At 43.6% G+C, this 12,268-nt stretch overlaps 4 protein-coding genes across 4 annotated transcripts; 2 read left to right on the top strand and 2 right to left on the bottom strand.

The window, feature by feature from the left end:
* The first annotated feature begins 139 nt into the window (after positions 1-139).
* On the top strand, positions 140-4,403 carry LOC133850098 (protein SERAC1). Its single transcript, XM_062286080.1, has 4 exons — positions 140-528; positions 1,739-2,285; positions 2,343-3,340; positions 3,404-4,403. Exons 1-4 carry the CDS (start codon positions 455-457, stop codon positions 4,191-4,193), a joined length of 2,409 nt encoding a protein of 802 aa, XP_062142064.1. The 5' UTR covers positions 140-454; the 3' UTR covers positions 4,194-4,403.
* LOC133850107 (protein TIPIN homolog) lies at positions 4,307-5,424 on the bottom strand. The gene has a single exon (XM_062286092.1). The coding sequence runs from the start codon at positions 5,324-5,326 to the stop codon at positions 4,433-4,435; it is 894 nt and encodes a 297-aa protein (XP_062142076.1). The 5' UTR covers positions 5,327-5,424; the 3' UTR covers positions 4,307-4,432.
* Positions 5,425-5,631: 207 nt separating this feature from the next.
* Positions 5,632-11,183, top strand: LOC133850096 (protein male-specific lethal-1). The gene is made up of 2 exons (XM_062286078.1): positions 5,632-7,289; positions 7,348-11,183. Exons 1-2 carry the CDS (start codon positions 6,144-6,146, stop codon positions 9,451-9,453), a joined length of 3,252 nt encoding a protein of 1,083 aa, XP_062142062.1. The 5' UTR covers positions 5,632-6,143; the 3' UTR covers positions 9,454-11,183.
* LOC133848009 (hydroxylysine kinase) lies at positions 11,100-12,251 on the bottom strand. Its single transcript, XM_062283376.1, has 2 exons — positions 12,230-12,251; positions 11,100-11,926 (listed from the first exon to the last, which is right to left on the bottom strand). Exons 1-2 carry the CDS (start codon positions 12,249-12,251, stop codon positions 11,100-11,102), a joined length of 849 nt encoding a protein of 282 aa, XP_062139360.1.
* Between the last annotated feature and the right edge of the window lie 17 nt (positions 12,252-12,268).

A 12,268-nucleotide genomic window follows, 5' to 3' on the forward strand; every position in this document is an offset into this window, starting at 1 on the left:
CAAGCTTTTCATAAAAATAATGCCGCTAATCGTAGGCGATGTTTGCCATAAAGCATCGATTTTTTATAAAAAAGTTATCGATGTTTATCCACCTCTGCTATAAAAGGAAAGAAAACAAAACAAATGTGTCATTCAACAACTTGAATCACAACAAAGCGAATCGTCAAAGCAAATAGCAAAGCAAGCCCGAAAAGGGTGTGAAATAATTAATTAATTATTATTTTAATAATTAATTAACATAAAGTGCACAACAAACAATACCAATTTAAAATAGTAACCACGAAAGTGTCAAAGTGATATTCTTTTTTGTGGTGTGAGACAATAATCTAAATTAAGGTGGTGATTGAGTGAAAAACAAAGTAAACTTTTGGCAAGAAACTGACAAATTGAACGAGCGAGCTTCACCTAGGCCATACAACCAAACAACACACACATATTAGAAATACAGCAGGCAATGTCATTGGAGGAATTGAAAGCAACTCTACGCCGTTTTCCAAAGCTTCTGGGTGGTATTGGCATATTGACCACGTAAGTAAAAACAAAGTTAATAAACAGTTGGCTGGAGCAACAGCTGCACACAAATACAAAGAAAAGAGACGACTCATACAACTAGAAATCATACGATTTAAAGAGGGGGGCTCGTCATGAAACATTCAAGCGGATTTAATTAATTCATTTTGGCAGTTAAAAGTGGCGCTACTTGTCCCTGAACTACTGCCCGAACATTACACGTAATAATATCTATTTATATCAAATTGCATATATATATATTATATATCGAGTGCAAGTGTACTCACAATGCACAATTGCGTTTTCCGCATTCTATCAGTCTTAAACGATACCACCTGTGACGTCACTTGTTTACATCGAAATTGCTGACAACAAAAAATTCACTCATTCTGCAGTCTCCTCTGCTGATCCACTGCCAACTGGTATTATTGTTGTTGATTTTAACACACAACATGATCAAAACAAACGTACGATTTTGCCAAAATGAGATAGCAATATTCAAAAGAGTTGTTAGTGTGCTTACCAGTTTGGCTTTTGCCTTGCTCTTCGCACGCCTGCTGCTGTTTCTTATGCGTAACAGCTGTTCAAGGCCCCCCTCGGTCACACATACACGTGCGGTATGTACAGCAAACCAAACACACACACACATACATTTAATAAGAAACCGCTATTTAAAATAGTGCGCATTTAGTTTTAATGCCCCACGCGAATATTATTAGTGCTCACGTTATCGTTGTTATTGTTTACAAATGTTGTTGTTGTTGATGACAACGATATTATTGTTGTTGTTTATAGTTCAAAAATCGGTGGCGCGTGTGGCGCTTCTTGACTAAAGTGACGTGCCCACTTTTATAAAAATAACTATACTTGTTTATTGTTGTTGTTTATCTCACGTTTCTGGCAACAACACATAGTTGGCAAGCAATTCTTACTGTTGATAGCTGGCCTAATTAAACCCGAAACATGCTTCTTTCTGGCGGCTAAATTTGATGTCTGATTAAGAACAACAACAATAATTCGAGCGATGCATAAAAACAACAACAACTGGCAACCAGATATATGATCCTACTTTTAGTGAATGGCAAAAACTGTTGCGGAGACAACATGATTGGTAGACAGATATTTGATCCTGCGCCTTGTGAATGTCAAACATCGTTTACTTTGCAAAAATCCTGCTAAACACAAAAAACTAAATATTTAAATTTGTATACTTGTAATTTATTTACAGTGCCGGTATCATTCTCTACGAGACTCCGCAACTTCGTAAATACTTTGCTCAATATGTCGACAAGAAGCAACAGGAACCCGATAAAAGGCGCACCGAGTACATCTACATCAAATATCACATTTACCGCGAGTCTATGCGTAAGTTGCAACAGAAGCAGGAGGACGAAAAGAAATGGATCAGTGTCATCATCAACCCCATTGGAAAATGGTGGAAGGCAGCCAAGCATTCGGTGGCCTGGCGTCTGCTAAATATAGCTCAAACTGGCAGCCAAGCGGAGCGCCTTAAAGCCGTCCAACAATTGGTTTGCATGGATCATTTAAAGGATTGGGACTTTCGTCATTTGGCTCAAATCTGTGATGCACGCACTTGCGTCTCTTTGGCGCGCAGCGGTGCCGATACACGTTGGTTTATGCCGGTGCCCCGACGTCGCTGCATCAAGAATCCGAAAATGTTGCTCTCCGAGCTGCATGTGATGCTCGACCGACTACGTCCGTGCTCCTGTGTGGATCACTTCTTTAGCAAATACTTCCCAGCACAAAACAATACAGTGAGTATAACCATATATATAACAAACTTGTAAATCTAAATAAGTTTGTGGTTTTAGGAGGGCATCCATGAATTTTTGACGGCAGAACAATCGATAACTCTGTCTACACAGGACTCAGATTTACTCAAAGAGATAATTTCGTTTTTGCATCACATCACAAAGGATCCCAAGGTATCGGCCAAGATAATGCACGATGGTGGTTTAATGCATTTAATGGAATTGCGCAAAATATTCAACGATGACAATGAGACGCTATCGACACTCTGCAAAGTGCTGGCCAACATGTCCATGGCCCCAGATGCTGTGGAGCATTTCTTTGTCTCTGGCTGGGTTGGCACTCTGGCCGAATGGCAGCAATGCCCTGATTTGCGGCTCCAAGTAATCTCGGCCAAGACGATGGCAAATCTGGATCACGATGATCCCAATCAATCCACATACCCGCCCAATGTATATCCGTTGCATCCACGTGTGCGAACACGCCGCAAGCCCAAGGCTGACATTGTCTTTGTCCATGGACTGTTGGGTGGCGTGTTCATCACCTGGCGGCAACGGGATCGCAAGCAAACTGAGCTCGGTCTCTATGGAAAGAATGCATTCTACACCAGTGAAACAGATGATGTCTTCTTAGTGGGCGAACAGAAGCGCATCAATGGCGGCAATAAGCAGCAACAACAACAACAACAACAACAGCAGCAGCAACAGAAACAGCCCACAAAGCAACAGCTTGTGCCCGCTCAGACACAGTCCACTGCCGACGGTAGCAAGCTGAATGAAAGGCTGAAAGATCAGGTGCTGAAGACCAGCAAGAAAGTGGAGGAGAAGCGTTTGAATATTAGCGATGCTGCCACCAAAGAGTTTGTGGAAACACTGCGCAACGAGGCCGAACTCGATTCAGACTGGGAAGTTGTGCATCCCGATATTCCAGTGGATGCCAATGAGAATTGTCGCGGCATGTTCAGCGTAGCGGGCAATGAGTGGACGAATCAAGATACCTCCGAAGAGTACACCAACTGTTGGCCCATGGAATGGCTGCCCGATGATTATCCAGACGCAAGGTAAGCTGAGAGTTTAAATGATCTTATGTAAAGTAATTAATCATGACTTCTTTGTTATTGTAGAATCATCGGCATTGATTACACCTCGGCGGTTACAGAATGGTCGGCCAACTTTACCAAGTACTGCCCGTGCGAGAAGGGTCAGGGACACATCGATGTACGCGCCGGTTCGCTGCTGGAGCGCATTGCCACCTCCGATGTGGGCAATGAGCGGCCAGTGGTGTGGATCGGTCATTCGATGGGCGGTCTACTCACTAAAATAATGCTACTGAAATCTGTGGATTCGCTGGAGCCACAAGTGCAGCAGATTGCCAAGAATACCAGAGGCATTGTATTTTTGGGTACACCACATCGTGGCTCATCCATTGCCAAATGGAAGCAGCACATGCAAATGATCCTTTCGCCCTCTATTGAGGTCAAGGAAATGGAGGAGAATTCCCCCAAATTGTTGGAGATGCATCGCCGTTTCATGGGCTGCCTCCGCACACGTCTGCGACATGTGAATGTGCTCACAGTGGCCGAAGGATCGCCCACCATGCTGACCACATTCAAGTTTCCGCTGCGCATTGTCACCGAGGAATCGTCTCGTATCGATTTCGGTGATTTCTTTCTGCTGAAAGACGATCATCTCAGCTTGTCTAAGCCCATTTATCGGCAGTCTTTTCTCTACCAGCGACTGCTGCATGTGATTAAGGATGCTATACAACGCAGCAATGAGCCCAAAGAGACGAGCGATGAGCAAGCAATGCCACAGACTGATCTTTCAACTCTCAGCATTGTGAGCAGCATATTCAAAGGCACCAAAGGACTGTTCGAAATGCTGCCACGCGTTGCGCTGCGCTTTAGCACATAGAATCAAGTACCTGGGATGATACACTCTCCACACATTTAGTAATTAGTTGACACACAAATACCAAGTATTCTTTCCCGTGTTCATTTATATATGATAGATATAACGAGTGCAACTCACTTTCTGTACGAATATTAATTTATTGCTTAAACTACTTATATGCCTAAGGAGTGAGACACAAAATAATAAATACCAATGATTATATTAGAACTACTTATTCATAGCAACAGTTAGCACTACTATTATAAAGGCTCCTGTGCGCCAGCTGCTTCCATTTGCTTGGCACGTAAGCGCTCCTGCGCAAGGCGACGATTCTCCGCAATGCGCGCCATTTGATCGGATGACAACTTCTGAGCCGATGGCGTTGCAGGTTGAGATGGTGGCAAGGGCTGACCATAGTCACTCATATCATGAGCAGACGGAGGTGCTACAGAGTAGGGTGTCGATACCACGGCATGGCGCGAGAACGAAGGCGTTACCAAAGTGCTGTTCGAGCTGTTAACAGAAGTATTGCGTTTGTTGACAGCTGGTGTGCGTGGCGCAAGCTTGGACATGGCAATTTGTTCTCCCAGCAAAGCGTCAAACTCGTCAAAAGGCTCTGCAGCTGCACCATCTGCATCCTCATCATCGGCCTGCTCATCACGTACTTCGTCCTGCAAATTAAGCTCATCGAGCTGGCCAAGACGATAGCGTGTCATATGCACCTGCAAAGGTTTCTTCTTGCCCAGCCGTTCGATATTATTGAGCACATCATCAAAGGTGTAATTGGGATACATGCGGTGTCCCCAATGCTGCAGACGTCGCAGTACCTCATCCAAGTCGGCTTTCTCATGGCCCTTACCCTTGTATTTAATATCTTTGAAATAACTTTCGATGGTATGCAGACCACGTGGTCCGCGCAGCTTGTCTACGGTGAGTCGCGGTCGCGGATTGCGAACAGCACGCTTTTTGGGCTCCACCTTGATGGCTTCCCCGCCTGCACCGGCTTCATCAGCATCCGCATCATCACCAAACAATTTCTCACCATTGTCTGGCTCACCATCGCTGGGCAGTTGGTCGTCGTCGCCTTCATTGGCAATGGTGTGGTTGTCATTGAACAGGTCGTCAACCCCATCATCACCAAATATGGTTGCCATATTAAGGACTTTTAAAAGCGGCTATCAACACGAACACAACCACCACTCGAACAACTCAGCATAGCAAGCTGTTTTGCCGCCATTTTTCTGCTTCTTACGTGCTGGCAGTAACACGGTAACGTTTACATAATGTGCAGTGCTGCTAACTTGTTGTAGACAATTTTTTTCTTTGTTATATAATTTTTGTGCTTGTACGCTATTTAGCAGCAATTCGCAAGTCATTTTCAATTATAATTGTGCAGTATTTAAACAATTTAAATAGCGAGCTGTGCATTCGAGAGCAAAATCAAGTGATGACTCTTAACAGTTGGCAGCGTGGCATTTTTGTTTAGCAACCCTGCACCTTTGTGTGGCCTGGCAACACCAGTAAAACGCCATACTTCTAAAATGCTTTTTTCGGGCGAGTTTATATTATCCGCATAATTCACAAAATCAACGAAAACAAGTGTTGTACGAATTTTAAAATATATACGTATACAATTTGAAGGCAGGTTGCGGCCCCATGACATAACGTCAAAGCAAAAAACGCGCGAAATCCATGGAAAAACGTAATTTTCTGGGAAAAAGCGATAGGCAGGAAAAAAATTCAAAGTGTGGTGAATAAACGTTTTACGCATTTTGTGCTGTGTGTGCAGCCCATCAGCTGCGGCTGTCAAAAGTTAGCGTGCGTGGTGGGTTTTGAGGGTGGCCACAAAACAAGCCGAAAACAACAAAACAACACACACAACACATTAAAAACTATGCACAATAATCTGTAAACAACTGCAAATAGTGTGTGTGTGCGAGAGTGAGTGTTGTTTGTGTTTGAGAGTGCGATATGGATAATCGTTACAAATGGCAGCAGCAAAGAATGGGCGGCAGAGGAGGCGGCGGCGGCGGCCCCCGCTATAACAACTATGGAAAGCATAATAATAACAACAATAACGGCAATAACAATTATTGCGAACAACAACAGCACCACCAGCAGCAGCAACATCATCCGTCTTTAAGAGATTGCGGCGGTGGAGGAGGCGGTTGGCAACCCGTTGATTCGGAGCGCAGCTCGGATGTGATCACCTTAATTGTGGAGAACAACAATTTGAAGCGCATGATATTGTTGCACGTGAATCTAATGCAGGAGCAAACGGATCAGCTTAAGGCCAAGGACAAGGAGTTGGACGATCAATGTGGATGCATTAAAACGTTGCTGTCACAAAATCAGGAGCTAATGCAGCAGATTGCCAAACTGACTCAACGCATCGATGATTTGCGACAACAGCTGCGAATGCGGGTCAAGCGACCAGCGAACGATAAGGATGAAATGCGGCATCAGCAACTAAAGGAAAAGCTGCAATGCTTTGCTGAAAAGGAAACACAAACGTCGCTGGACCTGCAGGAGGAAGAGGATGAGTCACTGCTGCAGCATTGTTATCCCTCAATGCAGTCGCCGCAGCATGGCGAACAGCCGCCCAATGTTCTGGTCACGACGCAGTGCAGCAAAGGACGCGGCGAGTTCAATGGTGGCAAAAAGGTTAGCACCATTTTCCTGCATCGCGTGAATCAAGAGTCCAGTTTTCAACTGCAACACGGCGACGAAGAACATGAGTTGGAGGAAGATGTGGATGTTGATGGCGTGATGGAAGTGGTTGAAGAAGGAGAGGAGGAAGTAGAGGAGCAGGAGCAGCACCATTTGGAGGAGCAGCATATCTATCACGATGGCATTGACACGCATGAAATGGAAGTTGTAACAGAAACTGAAATTGGCGCCGAAGAAGAACTCCCCGAGGAAACTACTGAGCAGCCGCATGAAGATATCGACCCTGTGAACAATGGACACATCTATGAGGAAGAAGTTGTGGCTGAGGAAATCATCAATAATTGTGACGAACACAATCTATGGCAAGCGGAGGCGACACACGAGGCTGAGGTGCCTGTTGCTGCTGTAGAGACTGAACAAGTGGTTGAAGAGGAGCAGCAGCATCAGGTAAGAGTTGTAAATAGCTTCAAAATGCAATTTAAATTAATCTTAATCCCCATTGCAGATCTATGTCACGGAGGAGGGCGACATAGACGAGGTTGCCACATTTGCACACTCAACGCCCCACCGCCCAACGTCAAAAGGAGCAACGCAAGAGCAGCACGAGGAGGAGCATTCGGAGCAACAACAGGAGGTTGTAGAGGAAGCAATAGAGGAGACAGAACTACATCTGGAGTATGCAATGAAGCAGTTGAACGATAGAGAAAAGGAATGCCGGCAATTGTTCATTGAATATCAAGAGGAGCAGCAGGCCTTCGAGCATATCGTGAACCGCAACATGAATCACACAACGGCCGTCAAACCAACGACGGAGTTGGAGGAAGTTGCAAGTCCAGCGCTGCTAAAGACACAAATAAAGCTGCCCACAGTTGCCAGCAAAGTGATGGTGGCGAATCATCAAGAATCAAAGCAGCACCAACATCAAAAGGAGCGGCTCGTCGTTAAAACCAAGCAAAAGGCATCGACGACAACACCAGTCATTAATGATAAAGAGCTTTCGGCGCAGCCATGGAAGCAGGAACGTGAGCGAGAGTTGCAGCAGAAAGTTCGTGATTTGAAGAAAGAGCAAGAATTGCTCAAAGAACGTCAGTTACAGCAGGAGCGTGAGCTGCAGTCCAAGCAGGAGCAGGAAAAGCAAAAGGAACTTGAGCTACAAAAAGAACGTGAGCTCGAGGCGAAACGTGAACTTCAAAAACAGCGCGAGGAGGAAGAAAAGCAAGAACTGGAAAGGGCGAGAAAGTTGCAGAAGGAACAAGAACTCCAGAAGCAACTAGAGCTCCAAAAGCAACAAGAGCAGCAGGAACGCGAATTGGCGAAACAAAAGGAACGCGAATTGGCCGAACAAAAGGAACGCGAATTGGCCGAACAAAAGGAACGCGAGCTGCAGCGTGAAAAAGAACTGAAGCGAGAGCAGAGGCAACGCGAGCGGGAAAAGGAACGTGAACGCAAACAGCGTGAGCAACGCAAGCGAGAACAACAAGAGAGCAAGCGGCATACAGCGACAAAGCAGCCGGAACTCGAGCAACAACCCGAGCCCAATATTGAGGAAGAAGTGAAGCGAAAGCTGCAGGCGCATCTGCAAAAGGAACAGCAGCGCTTACATCAAAACCAGCAACTTCAACAGCAGCCGTTTGTCCGGCTGAAGAAGGCGACATTGCAGCAGGCTCAAAGTTTAATCTATCCGCCAACGATAACGCCAGCGCCGTCGCCCACATATGCAGCTGGAGCATCGCCGAAGTTAAAGATCAACAGCAATAGTACAATAACGTCAGCGACAACGGTACCAACGGTGACAACCACTCCATTGACACCGCAATCGATGAGCAGTGTGGGTAGCAATAGTAACAGCAAAAGCGACAGCAACATCAGTAGTAATAGCAGCAACAACAACAATAGACGTACAATTAACAATTGTGCGCCACAAACGTACAGCAAAGCGGGCAAACGGAGCAACAGCAGCACGTCGAGATATGTGAAATCGTTGCAGCCATACACGACACGCTCGTGGGAGGATCAAGAGTTTCACTGCGACAACGAGTTCTTTCTGGAGGAGGCCGAGGAGCTGCTCGCCGATCATCCCAACCTCGAGATACCTCAATGGAATATTGTCAAATACAGCCCTAGCAGCGACAATCGTGGCATTGAATCGTTAAGCGATGCTGACTTTGTGCAACTTCACGAGAAGCAAGTGCATGATGAGGTCGACCGCAAAAAGCGCGATGCACGCGCTATACGTGATCAGAATTATTACGAATCGTTGCGACAGCGACACAATCAGGACGAGGTGCTGGTGCCGCTGGCGCCATTGCCGACATCCACATTTTATCCACTGCCCAATGACATCGAGTATGTGCAGTTTGTCAGCGAGGTGCCGGTGCAGGCGTTTGGCGAGAACATGGTCAATCTGAAGCCGGAGAATGAGCATTTCACGCTGCCCTGGCTGGATGCTGCGACGGCGACGACAGCGATCGCCAAGGCCAAAGCGGAAGCGTTGCCAGTGGCCACATTGGATAGCAAAAAGTTACCCACAACCAATGCGGATGCCAAAATACTGCAGAACAATTCCTCGTATGTGTTCCTCAAACGACGCAAGCGGCAGCGGAAACGTTAAAGCAGCAGTCGCAACAAGAGCAACAAACTCAAATGCCTGCAAAGCCTTTTAAATTGACGTTGCATATTGCTCACATTTTTTTTTTCAACCTTTTTTGTAATTTTAAATTGTAATATTTAGTCCAACGCAGTCTTAAACAACTAGGCACTCTTTTCAAATTTCAAATGACGTAATTAACTATGTTAAATATTTATAACCATGTCAACAAAAGAAACAACAACATCTCAGCTTTATCACAACACAGAAGGCCAATAAGAATTGATAAGCAAAACTGTCTAAATTATTTGTCAAATTCAATTGGCATTAACATAATGACCCCTTTTTTTTGTATTTTTAAATATCACATTTTTTTTGTCTATTGTACTATTTTTATGTATTTTATGCATCTCTTTGTGTAGTTTTAATTTGTTATACGAACTTTCAATCGATGCTTCTGCCAAGCTTTGCTTCAAGGTGGGAGTGTGTGCGAGTTTTGTGTGTGTATGAATTAGTTACTCAGGTATTTGTTGTGTACTGAATCAATTTGTCACATTACATGTAGATTTTATAGTGTGCTTGTGGTGCGTGTCTTGCATAGTTTGTATTGAAATTGTATCGTTATAGAGATGAATGGGCATGAGTGTTATTAAAAACCGTTCTGGAGCAGAGTAACCGCAGAAGCATTGAATGGATAAGAAGGAAAAGCAAAGATAAATGATCTGATCTAAAATTATGTCATCATATATACTTATTCTAATTATATAGTTTCCATTTGAAATTGTTTTCATTTTGGACAATCGGAACTGCATAGAAGGAAAATAATTTAACAATAAAATCACTTGATTTTCAAGCTGTGTAAAATGCAAAGTGTTTATTCAACTGTATATTGTATATTTAAATTATCTTTTGCGCCATGATAGGAGCAGAGATAAAAATCTGTGTAATATCTACAAATATTTTAGTGCAAAGTGCAACGTCTCGGAGAATTTGCATTGCGAATTTTTTTGGTAGTGCAGGCTTTATCTGTACATTTTGCTAGGCTCTAAGACCCCCTTATATAGATAAGTAGCTCTTAAGTAGACGTGACTATGTAGTAATTAGATATTAATGTATTTAACAAAAAAGAAAAAGATACAAAAACCATTATTTAGCGCGATATTTTATAAGTTGAGAGAGATAGCAGCAATCCGTTCGATTTGCTTGTATATTGCATATTGTTTAAGTCTTTTTTTTATAATAAATATAGCATATAGTAATATAAATTATATATATATATATATATATATATATATCGATTGGAAATCGCATGTAATTTACGTAGCTGTTAATTAGTTCAATTTGCCACAGCTCCGTAAAAACTCATTGCCATTTTGCCACTGATCAAGAACTTTTTCAAAAACACCGCAAACACACACAAAACAAAAATATCCAATAACTATTTTGAAAGTGCATCAAATGTATTTCTGTACATTTAACTGTTTAACAAGTTTTATTGTAAAAATTAAAGGTATATATATATATAATAAAAATAAACAGTAATAATATAATAATTATACATACAAATAATAAAGTAAAATGCAAATTTTCAATACTTAAAACTTGGACAAGGCTCAAAATACTAATTGACAAAATTTGACAGTTGCTTATTGGACGGACTTGGATGTGAATTACTTATTGCTTTGCGTGAGATACTGATGAGCCGTTGTCTGCCACAGTTCATCGATGGACTCGAAACTTTCGCGCCACAACTGCTCCAACAGTATCCAGCCTTGGGCCTGCGTGACCAACACGTAATCATTGCCCGGATGCAGCGTATGCGTGTAGGCGCCCATCACCAGACTCTGGGCGAGACGAGCCGCCACACAATACTTGAGATAGCTGCGCTCTGTGGCGCTAATTGACTGAATGCTGGTGTAGCCAGCGAGGAAAATGCCTCCGCTAGCCAAATCCTTGGCTTGAAGCATCATGTAGCTCATGGCAATGCCCAACTCGAAGATCAACGGCGAACGATTCGTGTCACCGAAGTCAATGACGCCTGTGACGCGATACGAATCCACTGATCCGTCTTTTGATGAACTAACCAGAATATTCTGCTCGTTGTAGTCGCCGTGTATGATCTGCAGCTCCAGTGTGGACAGCACACTCAACACCTTTGACTCGAATGCCTCAATGATCTCCTCGCACAACGCTTTACGCTGATGATCCTGAAGTGCATAGAGGAAATCTCGCAGCTGCGGCACCGACTGCAGCATCCACAGGGTCTTGTGCGTGTCGTAGGCCTTATGAGTAAAGTTCTTGAGAGCACGATCCAATTTGGCCAAGTACTCGCCGCATTGAAAGAGCAGATTCTTGGTCACCTCGACCTCATGGAACATTTTACCCGGTATGAAGTCCAGTAGACGCACCACATGTGCATTGCCATTAAGCTGCTCCACCGAATAATATTTGCCGCGTGCATTGGCAATAGGACGTGGGCACTTTACTTGCTGTTTGGCTGCATATAAAGGAAAAAGAAATTGTAGCAATAGGAAAACACAATATGTAAATATTTACATAGGTAGAGCAGTAGTTGGTTCTGAGCATCCACGAATTCTTCTTTTTTCGAGTCCAAAGCATTAAGAATTTTCAACACATACCCCAACGGGCAATGAGTGACAATTAGTGGATTTTTTACATTGCTGCAAAAAAAAATTACGTAAGTTTTTTAATTTTAAACTTAGTTTACTTAAGTGCTGATATCAGTGGTGTGTCATTCAAATAATGCGCTTTAATAAAAAAGTGGCAATGTGAATGGCACCAAGTATTTTTGGCGCGAACATCTAGTATCAATTATTAA

The sequence above is a fragment of the Drosophila sulfurigaster genome, chromosome 2L (assembly GCF_023558435.1).
Source record: "Drosophila sulfurigaster albostrigata strain 15112-1811.04 chromosome 2L, ASM2355843v2, whole genome shotgun sequence".
Classification (NCBI taxonomy): Eukaryota; Metazoa; Arthropoda; class Insecta; order Diptera; family Drosophilidae; genus Drosophila; species Drosophila sulfurigaster.

Excerpts from the sequence above, each read along its gene's own strand:
- LOC133850096 (XM_062286078.1), top strand. The coding sequence starts at position 6,144 with ATGGATAATCGTTACAAATGGCAGCAGCAAAGAATGGGCGGCAGAGGA. Across the intron at positions 7,290-7,347 it reads AAGAGGAGCAGCAGCATCAG|ATCTATGTCACGGAGGAGGG; the intron begins GTAAGAGTTGTA and ends TCCCCATTGCAG.
- LOC133850098 (XM_062286080.1), top strand. The coding sequence starts at position 455 with ATGTCATTGGAGGAATTGAAAGCAACTCTACGCCGTTTTCCAAAGCTT. Across the intron at positions 529-1,738 it reads GGTATTGGCATATTGACCAC|TGCCGGTATCATTCTCTACG; the intron begins GTAAGTAAAAAC and ends ATTTATTTACAG. Across the intron at positions 3,341-3,403 it reads GATGATTATCCAGACGCAAG|AATCATCGGCATTGATTACA; the intron begins GTAAGCTGAGAG and ends TTGTTATTGTAG.
- LOC133848009 (XM_062283376.1), bottom strand. The coding sequence starts at position 12,251 with ATGTTCGCGCCAAAAATACTTG. Across the intron at positions 11,927-12,229 it reads GTTCGCGCCAAAAATACTTG|CCAAACAGCAAGTAAAGTGC; the intron begins GTGCCATTCACA and ends CTTTATATGCAG.
- LOC133850107 (XM_062286092.1), bottom strand. The coding sequence starts at position 5,326 with ATGGCAACCATATTTGGTGATGATGGGGTTGACGACCTGTTCAATGAC.